The 16,720-nt window shown below is 47.3% G+C and overlaps 1 protein-coding gene across 1 annotated transcript in view; it reads left to right on the forward strand.

The window, feature by feature from the left end:
- The first annotated feature begins 956 nt into the window (after nucleotides 1–956).
- Nucleotides 957–16,720, forward strand: part of ZSWIM4 (zinc finger SWIM-type containing 4) — a 43,667-nt gene continuing 27,903 nt past the window's right edge. Inside the window, exons 1-2 of the mRNA XM_082205385.1 lie at nucleotides 957–1,311; nucleotides 10,667–10,868. Coding sequence (XP_082061511.1) covers nucleotides 1,144–1,311; nucleotides 10,667–10,868 — 370 coding nt within the window. The 5' untranslated portion in view covers nucleotides 957–1,143. The remainder of the gene's footprint in view (nucleotides 1,312–10,666; nucleotides 10,869–16,720) is intronic.

The raw sequence follows: 16,720 nt of genomic DNA on the forward strand, positions 1-16,720 counted from the left end.
TGGCTACCATTATCAGATCCTGTTATAGTGCTGCCCTTTATATTGTCTTATTCCCCACCCCCTCAATAATACTTAGTGCTTATTCAGGGGGAGAGTCAATATCCCAAGGCTTTTCCTTTCAACTGTCGCTTTAAGAATGTCCAGGCTAGATGGCAAGTCTGGAGACCGGCAGCTTTTTTTGCAAAAGCGTTTGACAGGAATGGTGACGTGTGCGCATTTTTGGAGCAGATACTGAAACGGGATGCTACCTGGAATTGTCCTGTTGCTGTATTTAAAGAGCAAAAACGATTCAGTTAATGCGATTAAAATCTCCCCCCCCCCCGGATTATACGAGCGGGGTTAGGGTGGAGGAAAGCCTTGATTTCCTGCTCCTTTAGCCCCAAAGGCTGGGCGGCTGAATTCTTCCACAACAGGCCTAGTTTAAAAGTTTGCTCCTTACGCTTTCACATTGGAAACGACTTTTCTTCCTGATCATTTTGTGAATGAAGGTGGTTCGCAGCCGAGCAGCTCGGCGGCTCCCCCGCCTCCCTCGAGTCCGGTGGTGAGGAGGGCGAGGGCGCGGCGGCGATGAGCCCCCGGGGAGTGACGGGCGGCGGAGACGGCCCCTTCCCGGCTTGGAATGCGCGGCTCGCCACATTGTTGCCATTCCCAGCCGGCTCCAGAATGTTGTGAATGGAAGGCTCGCAGCGCAGGCCACGCCCACATAGAACCCCACCGGCAGGACTGAGGCCGCCCCCGCCTTACCTGATTGGCTGGGTGGGCCTCTCGACCTTTGATTGACACCTTTTCCCCCCAGACGGCCCTCCCCTCCCACTTTCCTTTCTTTCCTTTTTTTAATATTTATTTAAACCCCACGACATGGGGGCGTGCATTGTTTCCTCCTTGAGCGGCAGCCGAGCTCGCCCAATCCTCGCCGGTCTCTCCCTCGCCGGCCACCCAATGGGAGGCGAGCAGGTTGAAAAGGGAGGACCGGCGAGGCCGCGGCCGCCGAGCTCATTGTTGTGGGAGCTCCTTAAAGGGGCCGCATCCGACGCCGCCAGCGGAGAGGGAGGAACGGCCGACTGAGCGGGCCAGGCCCGGGCCGCCTCCGCCGCTGGGTTTCCGGGCAAGGCGCGCAGGAGAGGCCGGGGATCGGCCGGGCCTATGGAGCCCCCGCCCGCCAAGCGCAGGTGCGGCGGCTCCGGGGAGCAGCCCGAGCCGGGGCCGGGGCCGGGCGCCGCCGCCTCCGCCGCCACCTCGGCCCCCAGCGCCGTCGAGACGCTTCTGGACCTGAGCGCCCGGCGGGTGGCGGAGACGTGGGCCTTCGAGCAGGTGAGGGCAGCCGCTTCGCCGCTCCCCCCCGGGGCCGCTGCATGGGAAGGAGCCGGCGCGTCCGAGGCTCCCTTCGCTTCTCTCTCTCTCCACAAGAGGTGCCGGGGCTCGCAGCTGCCCGGCAAGGCTTCCTCCCGAGGGTGCTGGACGGCGAAGGCACTCTGCACATCCTCAGGAGCGCGTCCCTATATCTCGCCCCCCCATCCGCGTACGAGCCCTTCCCCCTTCTAAAGCCCCCCGCTTTTCCTCCCCCCTCTCTTTCTCTTTTCTCCAACGGCTGCGGCCTGGCGTTGCAAAGCCGATCCCGTGGCCTCGGGCCGTGGAAGTTGGGGCTGCCCGCTCCTTCGAAGCTGCCCTTGTGGGGCTCGGCCCCTTCGAACAATGGGTCGGGGTGCAGGTGGCAGCGTCGTCGAGGGGCTTCCTCGGCCGGATTTATGCGGGCAGGAGAAGGGAACGCAGGAATTCTGCGCGCCCCTTGAGTTGACAATCCTACTTACTAGCCGGGCTTGAACAAAGCCGAGCCTAATCTGTTTGTTTTTCTCTCCACCAATCTCTACCCTCTGCCATCTCCCTGTAGTCTTCGCTGGGGCCAACTCCTTTCTTCCTTTTCATTCTCCCCCCTCCTGCTGCTGCCACCCGATCATCTTGTCATTCATACTTAGTTTTGTATGCTCTATCTCCTACCATCCTTTCCTGGGAGGTCAAATTTGGGCTGGCTGGGTTATTGGGGGCAGGGTGTCCCCTCTAAGTAGCTTTTGAACCGGGGACAAGACCCATGAGCTGGGTAGGGGGCTAATGGCCTAAATGTGGCCTTGCTTGGTATATTAACTTGCGATTTAGTGGACTTCCTCTAGGTCTCACCAGAGTGACTGACAATTACATTCCGGATCTCCTCCTTCCTTTAGTCCATATACCTTGACTTTTTTTAGTTGTTGATTTGAGGAGAAGCTCCAGCATTTTTCTGACATCCCTTTTTGTGTGATCCCACCAGGATTTACAGCCAGGCTTCCAAGGTCCGTTAAGATTGGAAGAAAAACATGATTTTATCTCCTGGCTTACTTTGCGTACTACTTGCGCATGCTGTGTTTTATCTTCATCTGTTTGTGATTCTATCTCACCCACAACCCCTGCCCTCTGTTCAAATGATGCCTTTACGCAGCTTGATCTGGAGGAAGTGGTTATCCTAGGGTGCCCTTTAAAGGCTTTCTCTGTGTGTGCCTGCTGAGAAATAGGTGGAGTGGGTGTTAATTGGGATAGCTGAAACTAGCTAACTTTGGCTAGCCGAGAGAGCCAGGACTAGTCTGGGCAAAGCCTAGGAGAAGGTAAGGTTGTGATACTGTGGCGTGGAGGGTGCGGGGAGGCTAGGCTTGCTACACATGTTCTTCTCCTCTTTCTGAAATTTGTCAGAGCCACACTTGCTCACAATTCTTGGAGATCAAAGCTCAGCTACTGCCTTCCCTCAAATCTAATAATTCCTTATAAGCAGCTGTAGTTGCATCCAGGGAGACGACAGGGTTTGATTTCTGTGTCAGGCTGGGAAACTCGTCAGACAAGAGTCACTTGTCACTGCCATCAATGAGTGAAACTTCCAAGTCCAAGCACTTGCACACCTGAAATAGGAGGGAATGCGGAGGAGCTCTGGGCTGAAAAAGCATATCCCCCTCCAATCTCTTTCATTTTCAAGACTGGAAAGGTTTCATCAGGGAACAGTAAAAAGGAGAGGGGTGTCGCTAGGGAAAAGGCTGCTGTGTGTGCGAAGAACCCATTGAAAAATTCTGAATTCTGCTTATTTAATAGGCTAGTCCACAAGGATGACTCTCTGGACTACTGTGTCAGTGCTTAGAGTAAGTGTAGACTGTTTACCTCCTCAATTTGCCTTGGCTTTGAGGCACATTAGAACTCTGGAGCAATGAGAGGATAGAACTGGGTAGCCCTCCCCTCCAAAAAACCCCCCATTTTGTCATTTGGAGCAGGCATAGTCCTCATCTTGCATGTGAATTTGAACTGAATAGCTGTTGTAAAACACAGCCAAAGAGGTGCCTTTTAACTTGGTACCTCGTCTCAAGTTCGATAAATGGAATTCTCACCGTGAAGGGAATGGCTTTGACTTGAAAGTGACAGGGTTGTAACCATGGTCTATAAATAAGCCTTTGTCTCGATCATTTCACGTAGACCTGTGCCTGGCCTCTTCCACTTAAGGCCGTAGGTGGTGGTGGGTGTATTACTAAATTATTCTCTAAACAAATCGGTTTCTTTCACAAGGAAGAGGAGCACATTTGGGAGAAGGTTTCTAGCCTATCTTTCTCCCAGACATATTCCATGTTCAAGGAAATTTGTGTACGAAGGAGTATTCTATCACAAGCTCCCAACTTCAATCTAAATAATAGCAAACAGGACATAGGTTTACTACCTTAGTGAAAACTGAGCTTGGTTTTCACTTAGCTACATGAAGTGGCAGAGTCTATGTAGAAGTTGTAGTCAATTGTACAGTTGACTGCTTAAATTCCATTGAGGATTTAAGCAGGGTCTGTGAACAGGACTGCAGGTCCACTTGTCTGTAGCATATACCTGCTCGGAACTGGTCTTCTGTAGTTTCATACCTTGATTTTCAGCATTGGCTGGTTAACTTTCCTTCCTTCCTCCCTTCCTCTCTCTCTCTCTCTCTCTCTCTCTCTCTCTCTCTCTCTCCCCCCCCCCCCCGTATTTAAATTGAAGGACACTTTTGCCATAGTACACCATTCCTGACGGACTTTCTCATATTGCTCTTGGACTGTGTGTTGTTATGGTTCTCTCCATCAAGTCACTTTATTAAACTCTGTTCCTAGCTGACTGAAGTACAAACGGGAATATGCAGAGGAAACCTTCTGGTCAGATGAGGTGATATAGCTGTGATCAGGTGATGAATTCTCTGGTGCAGTTTTAAGGGCAGTGATGTGGACGACTCTGATTTTTTAGGTGAAATCCACTGGGAGGTTTGCTGTGCAAGCCCCATTTATTTATTGAATTAATTATTTATTAAATCATTTATTTATTGAATTTATAATAATTTCAAAGTTGCCCAGGGTGGCAATGACCAGTGATAAAACATCTTTAAAACAATTCCAGTATAGATACAAACTGGGAAAGAAAAGGCTTGTTGGAAGGTGGAGCCCTTCCATAGGCACCATAGATGGTGACTGTGTAATATTTAAGGGGAGGGAATTCCTAGGGGGCAGGTGCCACAACACTAAAGGCCTGATTGCTATATTGTGCGGAACAGACCTTCTCATAAGATGGTATCTGCAGGAGGCCCACATCTGCAGAGCCGTATAAGGATATGTAAGGGGCAGGACGATCTGTATAGGGTTGTATACATCAAAACCTTGACCTTAGCCTGGAAATTAATGGCAGTTGCTTTTATGAAGCTTACATTTGTTTCAATGAGGCTTGCACAGGAGATCTTCCAGTGGTTTAGTAGGACACAAGCCCTCCCCGTCTGGATTCCACCCCCCGCCCAGTGTTTGATTAAAGAATAGTCAGAAGGAGGGAAGGATACTAGAGGGAAGTTAGCACAGAAGAGATAGAAGCTTATTTATTTATTAAATTGATATACTGCCCTTCATCTGAAGATCGCAAGATAAAAGCACAGACAAATGGTTAGAACAAAAGCAAAACAAGACAATAATTCTCCGCGCTCAAAAAACACCACCACCACATTTAAAAGGCCATAGAATATAGATCAGCTAAAGGCCTGGTTGAAGACAACCGTGTTTTCACCTGGTACCTAAAGATGTATAATGAAGGTGCCAGACAAACCTCCGTGGGGGTGGGGAGAGCATTCCACAAATGGGGATTCACTGCAGAAGAGGTCTACCCTCTGGACCTCATGGAGGAGGCATGTGAAGAAGGGTCTCAGACGATGATCTCATGATCTCAGAGTCTGGGTTGGTTCATATGGGGAGAGGTGGTCTTTCAGGGATTGCAGCCCTAAGCCATTTAAAGCTTTATAGGTCACAACCAGCCCTTTGAATTGTGCCCAGAAAGTAACTGGCAACCAGTGCAGTTGGGCCAGGATCCGTGTAATATGCTAAAACCGTCTTGTGAGCAACCTGGCCAGTGAATTCTGCACCAGTTGGTTTCCAAACATTCTTCAGAGGCAGAACTGCATATAATGTGTTGCAGTAATCCAGCCTAGAACTCTCTGGTCCTTAGGGAGACTGTGTGTGAGATGAGTTTTGCCAGGAGGACTGGATGAAAGCAGGGCTGAAACTAGGCTTTATTTCACCCTGGTCAAAGACAACCCCCGCGTGCACATTTGTGTACACACACACACACACACACACACACACACACACACACACGCTGGGAGCCTCAATGGTGTGCCTCTGGAAGCTTCATCTGGAAAATATCCAGCTAGCTCCCTCCCCAGCTCTGGCCCTGGCATCTGCTTCCTGAGTCAAGAGCAGTGTGAAAGGAGATGGGGGGTGGAATTAGGAAAAAGGGGTGTTAAAAACAGAACCTGCATGGAGACACAGGGAAAGCGCTGGAAGAGAACTTTGAACTAGAAGCCTGATGTTGAAAGAGCTGAAAATTTTGGCAAAAAAAGTGGTGTGAGAATAGCAATACGGTGTGTGGGAGATGAATTTAATGAAGGCATCAGAACAGATTAAGTGGGAGAAATTCCAGTAGTTAAGACGACTGCATGGAGAAGGCCGAAAGGGAATGACATATTAAGACCGTGTGTGTGCATTTGTAAGGAATCCAGTTCTGCCCAAGTTTGGATTGAATCACAAGGTTACTTACAAATTTGGCACAGGAGGAGGAGGGTTTAGTGAAATTTTGGAGTCTTACGACCATCTGCCTGTGCCAGAGATCCAGCTGCTGCTTGTGAGACAAGACTTGATAATGCTCTTTTACCTGAGGAAACTGTTGGGTAGAATTTAGGCAAAGTTTTAGGCTGAAAGATTTGCTCATTCTTTTATCTTTATTTTGAGAAGATTGGGTGAGAGGGCAAGGGGGAAAAGAAGGCTGGATGAGATCTGAGAATATTTGTAAGCAGACCATTGCTTAATATGGGAGAAAACTTCCGCCAGCAAGGAAGCTGCTTGTATTTACATAAATTAGCAAGAAGGGAAATACAGTAAGTTAGTTAAGTGTCAACATGTGAACCAGTTTCTGTTTTCTGGACAGAGTTGGAATTGTGTACCTATAAGCTACATAAACTGGACCAGGAGGAAATATCTGTGAGTGGACTTTTAGGAGCCTGCCTGATCCTTGCTGGCCATTCTCTGAATACCAAGACTTTGTGTGGCCACCATTTATGCTGAAGTGAAGGAAGAGTCTTTTCCTTGTGGCGTCAGTTGGTCGTGACAACTGTGTGGGAGTCTGGAACCAGAAATAGAAGAGAAGGCCAATTTTGAGTATCCTTTGCATGGAAATTGGTGTATAGATTTAGAAGTTAGTGTGCCTGTTGTGATGCATTTAAGAGATCTGGTTGCAGCAGTGCTGAAACTTCTGGCACCTGTTGGCTGAGCTGTTCTGTGGTGTCTTGAGCGTTTCGAGAAGCGAGAATGAATTGGCCATGCAGAATGTTTGTGCCCAGTCTGTCACAGATGTGGGGAAGTGGGAAGTCGGTTTGGCTGGGGCTGAAGTCACCTGCTGTCTCTAGGGCAGGAGGAACTTTGTGAGGAAGGTAAGCCAGATGAATGAGAATGATCCCAAGAGATGGAGGCTGAAGGGCTGTGCCCAGGCAGAAAATTCAGAAGAAGTGGGAGAATAATCCATAGACTGGAATATGAGAGAGGAGTTGGAGCTGGCTCCAGGTTCCAGAGGGCTGTTGGGCAAGATGCCCTCAATGCAACCCTTACTTGGGAAAGGCCACCTTTTCCTTGCTATTACCACTGCTTGGTTGCACAACTTCTCCTTTTAAGCCCAGTCTGCGCAGCTATCCAGAGAGAGCTATCACTGTTCATTTGCTTGCGGACGGTAGGCAAGAATAGCAAGAAGAAGGAGCAGGAGGCTCCAGAGACTGGCATTTGGCCCCCTGTTGCAGTGTAGTCCATGGCAGGTGCCAACAACATCCCCATTCCCAATGCTTCCCTTTGACCTAGGAATCTCCTTTCTTGTAACTAGAAACCATTGGTTCAAGTCCTACCTAACCTTCTGAGCAGGAGAAAAGAAGCTTTCTCCATCTTCCATGTAACAGCTCTAAAGATAATTGAAGATGGCTATCATGTCTCCTCTCTGTCTCCTCTTTTCCAGGCTAAACATATCCAGCTCCCTTAACTGTTCCTCACAAGGCTTGGTTTCCAGACCCCTGATCATTTTGATCACACTCCTCTGAACATGTTCCAGTTTTATAAATATCCTTCTTTAATTTTGCAGCCCAAAATTGGATACACTATTCCAGGTGTGATCTGACCAAGGCAGAATAGAGTGGTTCTATTACTTCCCTTGACTTGAATTCTATACTTCTGTTGGTGCAGCCTAGAATAACCTTAGCTTTTTTTGCTTCTGCATCGCACTGTTGACTCATGTTAAGTTTGTGGTTTACTAAGACCCCTAGATCCTTTTCGCATGTACTACCAAGCCATGTGTCCCCCATTTTATATTTGTGCAGTTGGTTATTCCTTCCTAAGTGCAGACCCTGACATTTGTCCCTGTTGAAATTCATTTTGTTAGTTTGGGCCCAGCTCTCCAATCTGTTAAAACTAATACTGAATCCTAATTCCATCTTCGGTGGCATTAGCTGCACCTCCCAGTTCGGTGGTGGTGGTTTTGTTTTGTTTTGAGAATGAGTGCTGGACTGAAAGGTTGAAAAACATGGACCTAAGGCATTTGCTGTTTGTCCCAGGGTGTTAGACGGTTTGTGCTCCAGCCCTTTGGGGTTCCTTTTACCCAGAAAATCTTCCTGCATCTTCACAGCAGCAGCAATCCAGCTCTTTATTGGTGAATTCCCTTGAAGGAATAAACACCTCACCCGTTCAGTTCTTTTCCAAAGTATTTCTTTATATTACAAGTTGTGTAACACTATATCACTACTGGTCTACATAAAATAAAACACGACTGTATACAGAGATTTCAATCCTTTGCCCTGAGAGACAGGCTCACAGTCTCTCACAAAGGCCAGCACAGGGTATGCTGGGTGACAAGCCCAGCATATATTTCTGAATTCAGGAAATGGAGGAGCAATAAGGAGGTTATGATATGGCCATTCTTCCATTCGTATGCTGCTCTTGGTGTGCTTGGACTTTCCCATTAACACGCTGGGGCCTCCCTGCCTTTGGGGGGTTGTTATCAATGTGAATGTTGTTCAGGCTTGGTCTAAAGGGGAATGAGGCTCCGAGGCTCAGTGACCAAAATGGAGGGCGAGCGAGGGGAGAGAGGAAGGAATTCCAAACTTACTTGCATTAACTAGCCAGATATGCTATGACCAAAGGAAGTCAAGATGATCACGGGACCCAGCTCTCACTGGACAGGAGCTTAGCATGGTGTGTGGTAGTACCTGGCTTCACTCCCCCCCCCTCCTTTTATCTGTGGCAGCAGGAACTCTCTGCTCTCTGGGAGGGATGGGTGCTATTGGCCCAGAGCAGGCTCCACCATAGCTGCTCTCCTTTTTCTGAGCTACGGGCTACTAACAAGCCACAACAATGGCTTTATGTCTCTGGTTTATGGTAGATGATGCTTGGCGATCGCATCTTTGCGTAAGCATTTGCATTCCTTTCCCAGGCCTGTCACAATTCTGTGGCTTCCAGTATCATGTGGCTTCATGTCGTCTCCACCCTCAACCCCACCAAATACATAGGAATTCCAATTCACTAGGCACCTTCTTATAGTACAAAGAGCTCAGCGGGGTGGGTAGCAGCCCAAATGGCTGGCCATCCATCTGCTTGACCACATTGGTGTCTAGGAATTTGAAAAGATTTTTAGTCATACCCTGGTGTCATGAAAATATGGTCTTTGTGCCCAGACAGCCAATGCAGTTTCTCTCCAGATGTTGCTGAACTCCAGCTGCAGTCATTCCTGATCACTGGCCCTGCTGGCTAGGGCTGATGAGAGGGCGTCAAGCGCCAGCTTTCCCATCCTTCCTGCATCAAGGCCGGGTTGGGGAATGCAGCTTTGCCTTGTGATCAAAGTGTATACGGCCGTACCTCCGTTTACGTAACCCTCTGGTTACGTAAACTTCAGGATGCGCGCAGGGTAAACCCGGAAGTATTTTACTGGGTTTCGCCGTGCACGCATGCGCAGAAGTGGTCCTCAGGTTGTGGAAACCTCGGGATCCGACGGGACCTCCCGAACTGATCCTGTCTGCAACCGGAGGTACCACTGTATCAGTTTATGGCATCCCTGTTCCGGGATGTCAGGCAGAGGGCCAAGCAGGCTTGTTTGGGGGTGGCCAGGGCCGAAAGATGTACCTGTGTATTGTTTTAAACATTTAGATTCTCATCTTCTGTGTTAGGCTTGACAGTTGAATAGCAATGAAAGTAAAGCTCTGAATATAAAGCATAAAAATTTTAACAGGAAAAGGAACCAAGTCAGTCATGAAAAACCCAGTGATTGGGGAGAAGAAATGGTGGAGGAAGTTTGGAAGAAATTTAAAGACTATTTGCAGAAATACTGTAAAATTAATGAATGTTAAAATGATGTTGGACTGAAAAGAAGTGGTTTTGGTAATAAGGTTAATAAGAATAGGTAAATATAGATAGTTATTTGGATGAAAATATATAGTTATAATAGGTTAAGTTATAGAGCAAAGATAAAGAGGGTAAGGATTTGCTGAAAAGACTTGGAAAACGGGAATACAAAAGGGGAGGTGTGAGGAGGTCAAGGAAATAAGCAAATGAGCTCAAAGATGCTGAAAAATGGATTTATTCTTTTTTAAAATATTTTTTCCTTCTTCTTTTCCCTATTTCTTAGTTATGTTTTTTGTATTTTGTATCATTTTTTTTAGGTTGCTTTATTGTTAACTTTCTCGTTAGCTTGTGTTGTTAGTTTTTGTTTTTGTTTTTCTCTATGTGTATTTTTTTGCATAATCTCAATTAATATTCAAGAGCTGAAAAACCCAGTGATTGGCCCAGGGTCACCCAGTGAGCTCCAAAGCTGAGTGGGAACTTGAACCTTGCCCCCCAGGTCCTAGCCCATCACTGCTATACCACAGGGCAGTGGTGCCTGGCCGATATCTAGGCGAGCAAGTTCCATCACTCAGGTGCCACCGCAGAAAAGACTTGATCCTTGGGTCTAAAGGTTGGGGCTGCAAGGGTAGCACCTGGAGGACGATCTTAAGAGATGAATGGGTTTATATAGGAGACAGTTGTCATTCAGATCCCTGGTCCCAGGATGTTATAGTCCTAATGGTGATCTTATTCCTCTCGTCCAGGTAGAAGAGCGTTTCTCCCGCGTCCCGGAACCTGTGCAGAAGCGCATTGTTTTTTGGTCCTTCCCACGGAGTGAGCGAGAAATATGCATGTATTCATCCCTTGGCTATCACCCTCCGGAGGGTGAGCGAGACTCACGTGTGCCCTTTAACCGTGGCCTAAATTTGTTACAGTCGGGTGCTGTTGACCGTGTCCTGCAAGTAGGTAAGTGGCTTTTGTGTTGGATGAATCTTGCACACTGCTCCAGAGGGTTGGGGGAACCCCTGGAATAGATTTAGGGGGGGTGCAGGGGGAGAGCTTTCTGTTGCACAAGCAGAAATCTTTGTGCTAATGGAGCAATGGCGGGGGGGGGGATGAGGGCGGGGATGTCCCATTGAGCAAAGGAAAATCCTTGTGGCAAAGTTAAAGCAGTGATAAAACTACACTTGCATGGAGCTGAAAAGTCTGGAGTGGCACTTCAGCATATGCATGTATGTGGGAGGAAATACTCTCGAATTCTGAGTAAATATGCATTGGACTACAGGACGTGGGTGGCGCTGTAGGTTAAACCACAAAGCCTAGGACTTGCCAATCAGAAGGTCGGCAGTTTGAATCCCCGCGAATCCCCGCAATGGGGTGAGCTCCCATTGCTCGGTCCCTGCTCCTGCCAACCTAGCAGTTCAAAAGCACGTCAAAGTGCAAGTAGATAAATAGGTACCGCTCCGGCGGGAAGGGAAACGGTGTTTCTGTGCGCTGCTCTGGTTCGCCAGAAGCGGCTTAGTCCTGCTGGCCACATGACCTGGAAGCTGTACGCCGGCTCCCTCAGCCAATAAAGCGAGATGAGCGCCACAACCCCAGAGTCAGTCACGACTGGACCAAATGGTCAGGGGTCCCTTTACCTTTATGCATTAGACTAAGTGGCCAGTCTTATTTCTCACATAGATAGGCTGGGGAAACAAGGGTATCCAATCTTGCTGTTTGTCGCAACCGTGAGTGAGCAAGATAGCAGCTCACTGCTACCATAGAGGTTTCCAAGGTAATGGGGCAAGCCAAGTTAACAGCTGCTCATGTAAGATCATGTGGCAGGTTGCTACACTCTCTCCATTCTTGGATTAACATACAAAGGGGATAATGATCAAGGCTATAGTTACTTGATGTCCCAAGTCACGTGACTTTTTGTTTCTGTTGCTTTAAATATACCTGTGTTGTCTGTCTGTCTGGGTTCAGAAACTTTGCAAATGTTTTAGGTGGCATGGGTTGAATGATACAGAGTGAAAGGGGGACTGATTTCAGGACAACCTGAGAAGGGAATACATCCTTTGTTGTTTGTTCCAAGATCTAGGTTGTAGAGGAAATGTTTTTGAGGCAGGGGATGTTTAAATAAAACAGAGTGTATCTGCCACAAAAATACAACTTTCTCCCCTATTCCAGCGACCCAATTTATGTCCAAATGATCAGTTGGAGCTTTCTGAGAATGCTTTAAGTAACCAAAGGTGGGGAATACCATATTTTTCGCCCTATAGGACACACTTTTTCCCCTCCAAAAATGAAGGGGAAATGTGTGTGCGTCCTATGGGGCGAATGCAGGCTTTCGCTGAAAGCGACCCCTCTCACTCTCCAGGCTTCTGGCAGATATCTGCAAGCCTGGAGAGCCCGGCGGGAGTTCCCGCTGGGCTCCCCAGGCTTGCGGATAGCAGCCTGTTCTGGGGTCTGGGGTCTGGGGAAGCTCGCGCCTGGGGGGGAAATAATTTTTTTCCCTTTATTCCCCCCCCAAAAAAAACCTAGGCGCACCTTATGGGCCGGTGCGCCGTATAGGGGGCAAAATACGGTACCAAAATTGAAGGTCTGCTGTAGAAAGCTCCCTCCTCTATGTCCTTTCTTTATATGCCCTTTTTGTATGAATTAATTTAGGGTTTAGGGTAATCATGATGAGGCACTGAGCTGCAGGCGATGCCAGCTTGGCCCTGTCTACTTGTATAGTGTCTTATGGGAAGAATTGGACTCTGGAGCTCTGCATAGCATTTGCTCCTGACAGTTGCAATCTCTGCCTCTTGCTTTGTTGTTGATCATTTCTGCGCAAACATGAGGCTTAGACTTGCTTGAATAAAGAAAAGCCTTCATTAGGTTGCCAAACTGTGGCCTCAGATTCTGTAGTTGGGCAGTAAAGTTGCCTAATGGCACACATCCCTGATGAGACCAGGCACTTGTTGATGATCTTGAGCAGAAAAACTTCTCTAATAACAGGATTAGTTGTGGGTGGATCCTTGATGACTGTTGCTGAAATATTAATAGGCTATCTGTGAACTGGGCTGGAAGGGAAGTGACTAGCTCAGCCGACTAACTGGCTTTCTTTTGGCTCAAGAAAATCTCTTCACTTTTTAACTTTGCAAAGTCATCAATTTGATAATGTATTTCTGTTAATAACAGCACTTGCTTCTTGTATACACCCCTCATAGAATCCTATAATTAGTGAGTTGGAAGGGACCCAAGGGTCATCTAGTCCAATGCCCTGCAATGCAGAATTCTGACGCTTGCAGACTTCTATCAGCATCCTGCAGGGGATTGGCCCCATATATGTATGGCCAAAATGGAGCCCTCGGCATTAATGAACATGAAATCCTTGCTATGTTTCTGTTCCCTGAGCCTTGGCTGCTTCCTGTCTCTTCCTTGTGTCAGCCCACATTAGAACACACGCGCTGCTGAGTCTTCCTGCTGCTTCGTTAACAGAAGTGCATTGGGCAATTTCTTAACAGCTGTTTTATTTGAGCTCTGCTTTAGTATCCCAGCACTTATTACCGTATTTTTCGCTCTATAACACGCACCAGACCATAACATGCACATAGTTTTTAGAGGAGGAAAACAAGGGAAAAAAATATTCTAAACGAAATAGTGGCTATATGATTTTTGTGGTTCATGCTGTGGCCACAGACATGTGATCTGACAGTGAGTTTGGAGTAGCCCAATGCAAAAATCCTGAGGATCCATGTGGATCCATGCTTTGTAACCACGGAGGAGGAAAGGAAGGGGAACCATGGATCCTCTGCTCACGACTGCAGCAGATCCCCCCCGGCCACCTGCAGGCATTCGCTCCATAACACGCACAGACATTTCTCCTTACTTTCTAGGAGGAAAAAAGTGAGTGTTATGGTGCAAAAAGTACGGTACTTTACATCTAAAAACAACAACAAACAATAACATTATCTTCTCAAATGTCACCAGTTGAATTTATGACTTATAGTTCAATCCTATATATATCTGTTCAGAAGTAAGTCTTATTGAATTCAGCTGGTCTTACTCTCTGGGATAAGCGGGATGTTAGGGGAGGGGTACTACCTCTGGTGGGGGACACACGTCATGCTCTTTCTGGGTAGTTTGTCCACCTTTGGTCCCTGCACTCAGCTCTCACCTGTGGTTCCTAGAAGCTGTTAGTGTGCGACAGCGGCCGCATCCCGCGAATGACTTTGACTGGCTGGCTAAACCAGGTGAGGGCAGCCGATGGGTCTCAAACCTTCGGTGAGTTGGGGACCCCCCCCCCCGCGTGTGAAGACAGGCTCAGTGGATTGAGTGGACGAGACTAATAGTTGGGTCCAATAGTTAAAAAGGCGGTTGCTGTAGAGGGAAGTGAGGGGCAGATGGGGCTTGTCAACCTGGGAAGGTAGCCCATCTAGGAGAAGGAAAACTGATCCTAAACCTCTGCTGGCTTGTGAGACATGTTTGGGAGAAGAAAAGACTAAGGAGTAAGCCCTACACAAATCCAGAGTGGAGTCCCTTAGATGGTTGGATGGCGCCTTGTACACCTCCTTCCAGCAACACCTGCAGCAAAACTGGTGCCAAGCATATTGTTCTGCTTTCCTTTGGACCACACTAGTGAAGCCGAGAGAGGGGTCTTGTCATCTGGGCAGCCCAGGATCTCCATACACGCTGCCTAGGCTTGTGCCCCAGAGAGGTTGCTTCAGTGCTGCTAATGCAGCAGTTTGACTTCACCCCTGGAGGCACACTCCATTGTCTTTTGCGACAGACGGGTGTCAACCAATTCCCTGGTTAGGTGGAAATAGGATTGCAGCCTCATGAGGCTGCAATGAATTGGAAATGCCACGTTGAAAGTCCTGTTCTAGGTTTTCTCATCGATTTAATTGCATGGAATGCTTTTTGTGTGTGTGTGTGTAAGCCATGAAGTATTTTGATAATCTGTGGCTGTGTCTTTAAGGCAGAGACTGTGGCATGTGGTTGGTGCTGAATATCCTCCAGTCCACGTAATGTTCTTGACAACCTCTTGCTCCAACTGCGTTTCAGTAGCCCTTACTTTATTAGAAGGGTATTTAGAGGACCATGACACTTTTTTCTTTGCTTGAGTTTGTGCCATATATTGTGCGTGGCATGCTAGCATTTGAGAATTCATATTCTGTGTTCATCTGAATGCTTAGAGAAATATAGCATGTTTTACAGTGAATGAACCTCGTGAATGTTACACCCAAAACATGCTGAGAATATAGAACTAACATTAGGACTTGCTCTGTTTTTGTCAAAATAAAAAAAATCCTTCCAGTAGCACCTTAAAGACCAACTAAGTTAGTTCTTGGTATGAGCTTTCGTGTGCAGGCACACTTCTTCAGATACACTGAAACAGAAGTTGCCAGATCCTTCTATATAGTGAGAAGGTGGGGAGGGGTATTACTCAGAAGGGTGGTGGGAATGGGAGATTGGCAGATAGCTGAGATGAGCCTGAGATGAGATGAGATGTTTTTGTCGTGAGACTTGTTGGCAGCAGCTGTGTTCTGTGTTGGTTCTAGCTCTTCTGGTCCTTTCTTGCCCATCTTCAGTTGCTGTACTCCCATCACCTGCCTGATAATAATCTGCTGTCTCCTGGTCATATAAAAGCAAGGTAAAGGTAAAGGTACCCCTGCCCGTACGGGCCAGTCTTGCCAGACTCTAGGGTTGTGCGCTCATCTCACTCTATAGGCCGGAAGCCAGCGCTGTCCGCAGACACTTCCGGGTCACGTGGCCAGCGTGACAAGCTGCATCTGGCGAGCCAGCGCAGCACATGGAACGCCGTTTACCTTCCCGCTGGTAAGCGGTCCCTATTTATCTACTTGCACCTGGAGGTGCTTTCAAACTGCTAGGTTGGCAGGCGCTGGGACCGAACGACGGGAGCGCACTCCGCTGCGGGGATTCGAACCGCCGACCATGTGATTGGCAAGTCCTAAGCGCTGAGGTTTTACCCACAGCGCCACCCGCCACCCTATAAAAGCAAACAGAAGATTAAATATTTTGTAGTGGCTAGAACTCAAGATTTAGGCATAATATAGTATCCCAGTGATGTGACCTTGAAACACAAGACTGGAGGTCAAGGGGTCAGATGTAACCTTGGCGAAACAGGGTCTCTTCCTCCCTTCCCCTTTCTAGTACGTGTGTGATTTTCAAAGAAACAACAATAACCATGCCCAATAAAGACTGGAAATTATTTTAACATTTCTGTACAATAGATGTGAAGCTCACCACCACCAACAGGGTCACTCTGCTATGTAACAGTGCTCAGGAGACAGGCTTCCACTTTCAGATTACTTTTTTTAAAATAATATTTTATTAAGTTTTATCAACAGAAAAGTTCAGAAAAATACAAAAACAGAAAAATACAAAATTACAAAATACAAAAATTAAACACAAAAAAGAAAAAGAAAAAACACATATAAAAGAAAACAAAACTCCCTCTTTTTTAATTTCTCATCTTTAGTTAACTTATTTTCCTGACTTCCTCACGCCTCCCTTTTTTGTATCCCTTTTTTAAAATTTAGTTCAGCAAATTCATATTCAATTTAGTTTATCTATTATCAATCCCATCTTACATTTTACCTTGTTGCTAGAACCCCTTCAGTTCATTTCAACATCAGCATTCAAAATTTTTGCAATGTTTCTGTAAATAAGTTTTAAATTTCCTCCAATCTTCTTCCACGAGCTCTTCTCCCTGGTCTCGAATTCTTTCCACTTTCAGATTTCTGGCCACCAATACTAGATTTACACTCCTTTCCCCTTTTCCTGCCCCTAGCCTAGCACTGAGTCTTTTGGTAACAAAAAGACCA

The sequence above is a fragment of the Podarcis vaucheri genome, assembly GCF_965113315.1.
Source record: "Podarcis vaucheri genome assembly, chromosome: 17".
NCBI classification, from domain to species: domain Eukaryota; kingdom Metazoa; phylum Chordata; class Lepidosauria; order Squamata; family Lacertidae; genus Podarcis; species Podarcis vaucheri.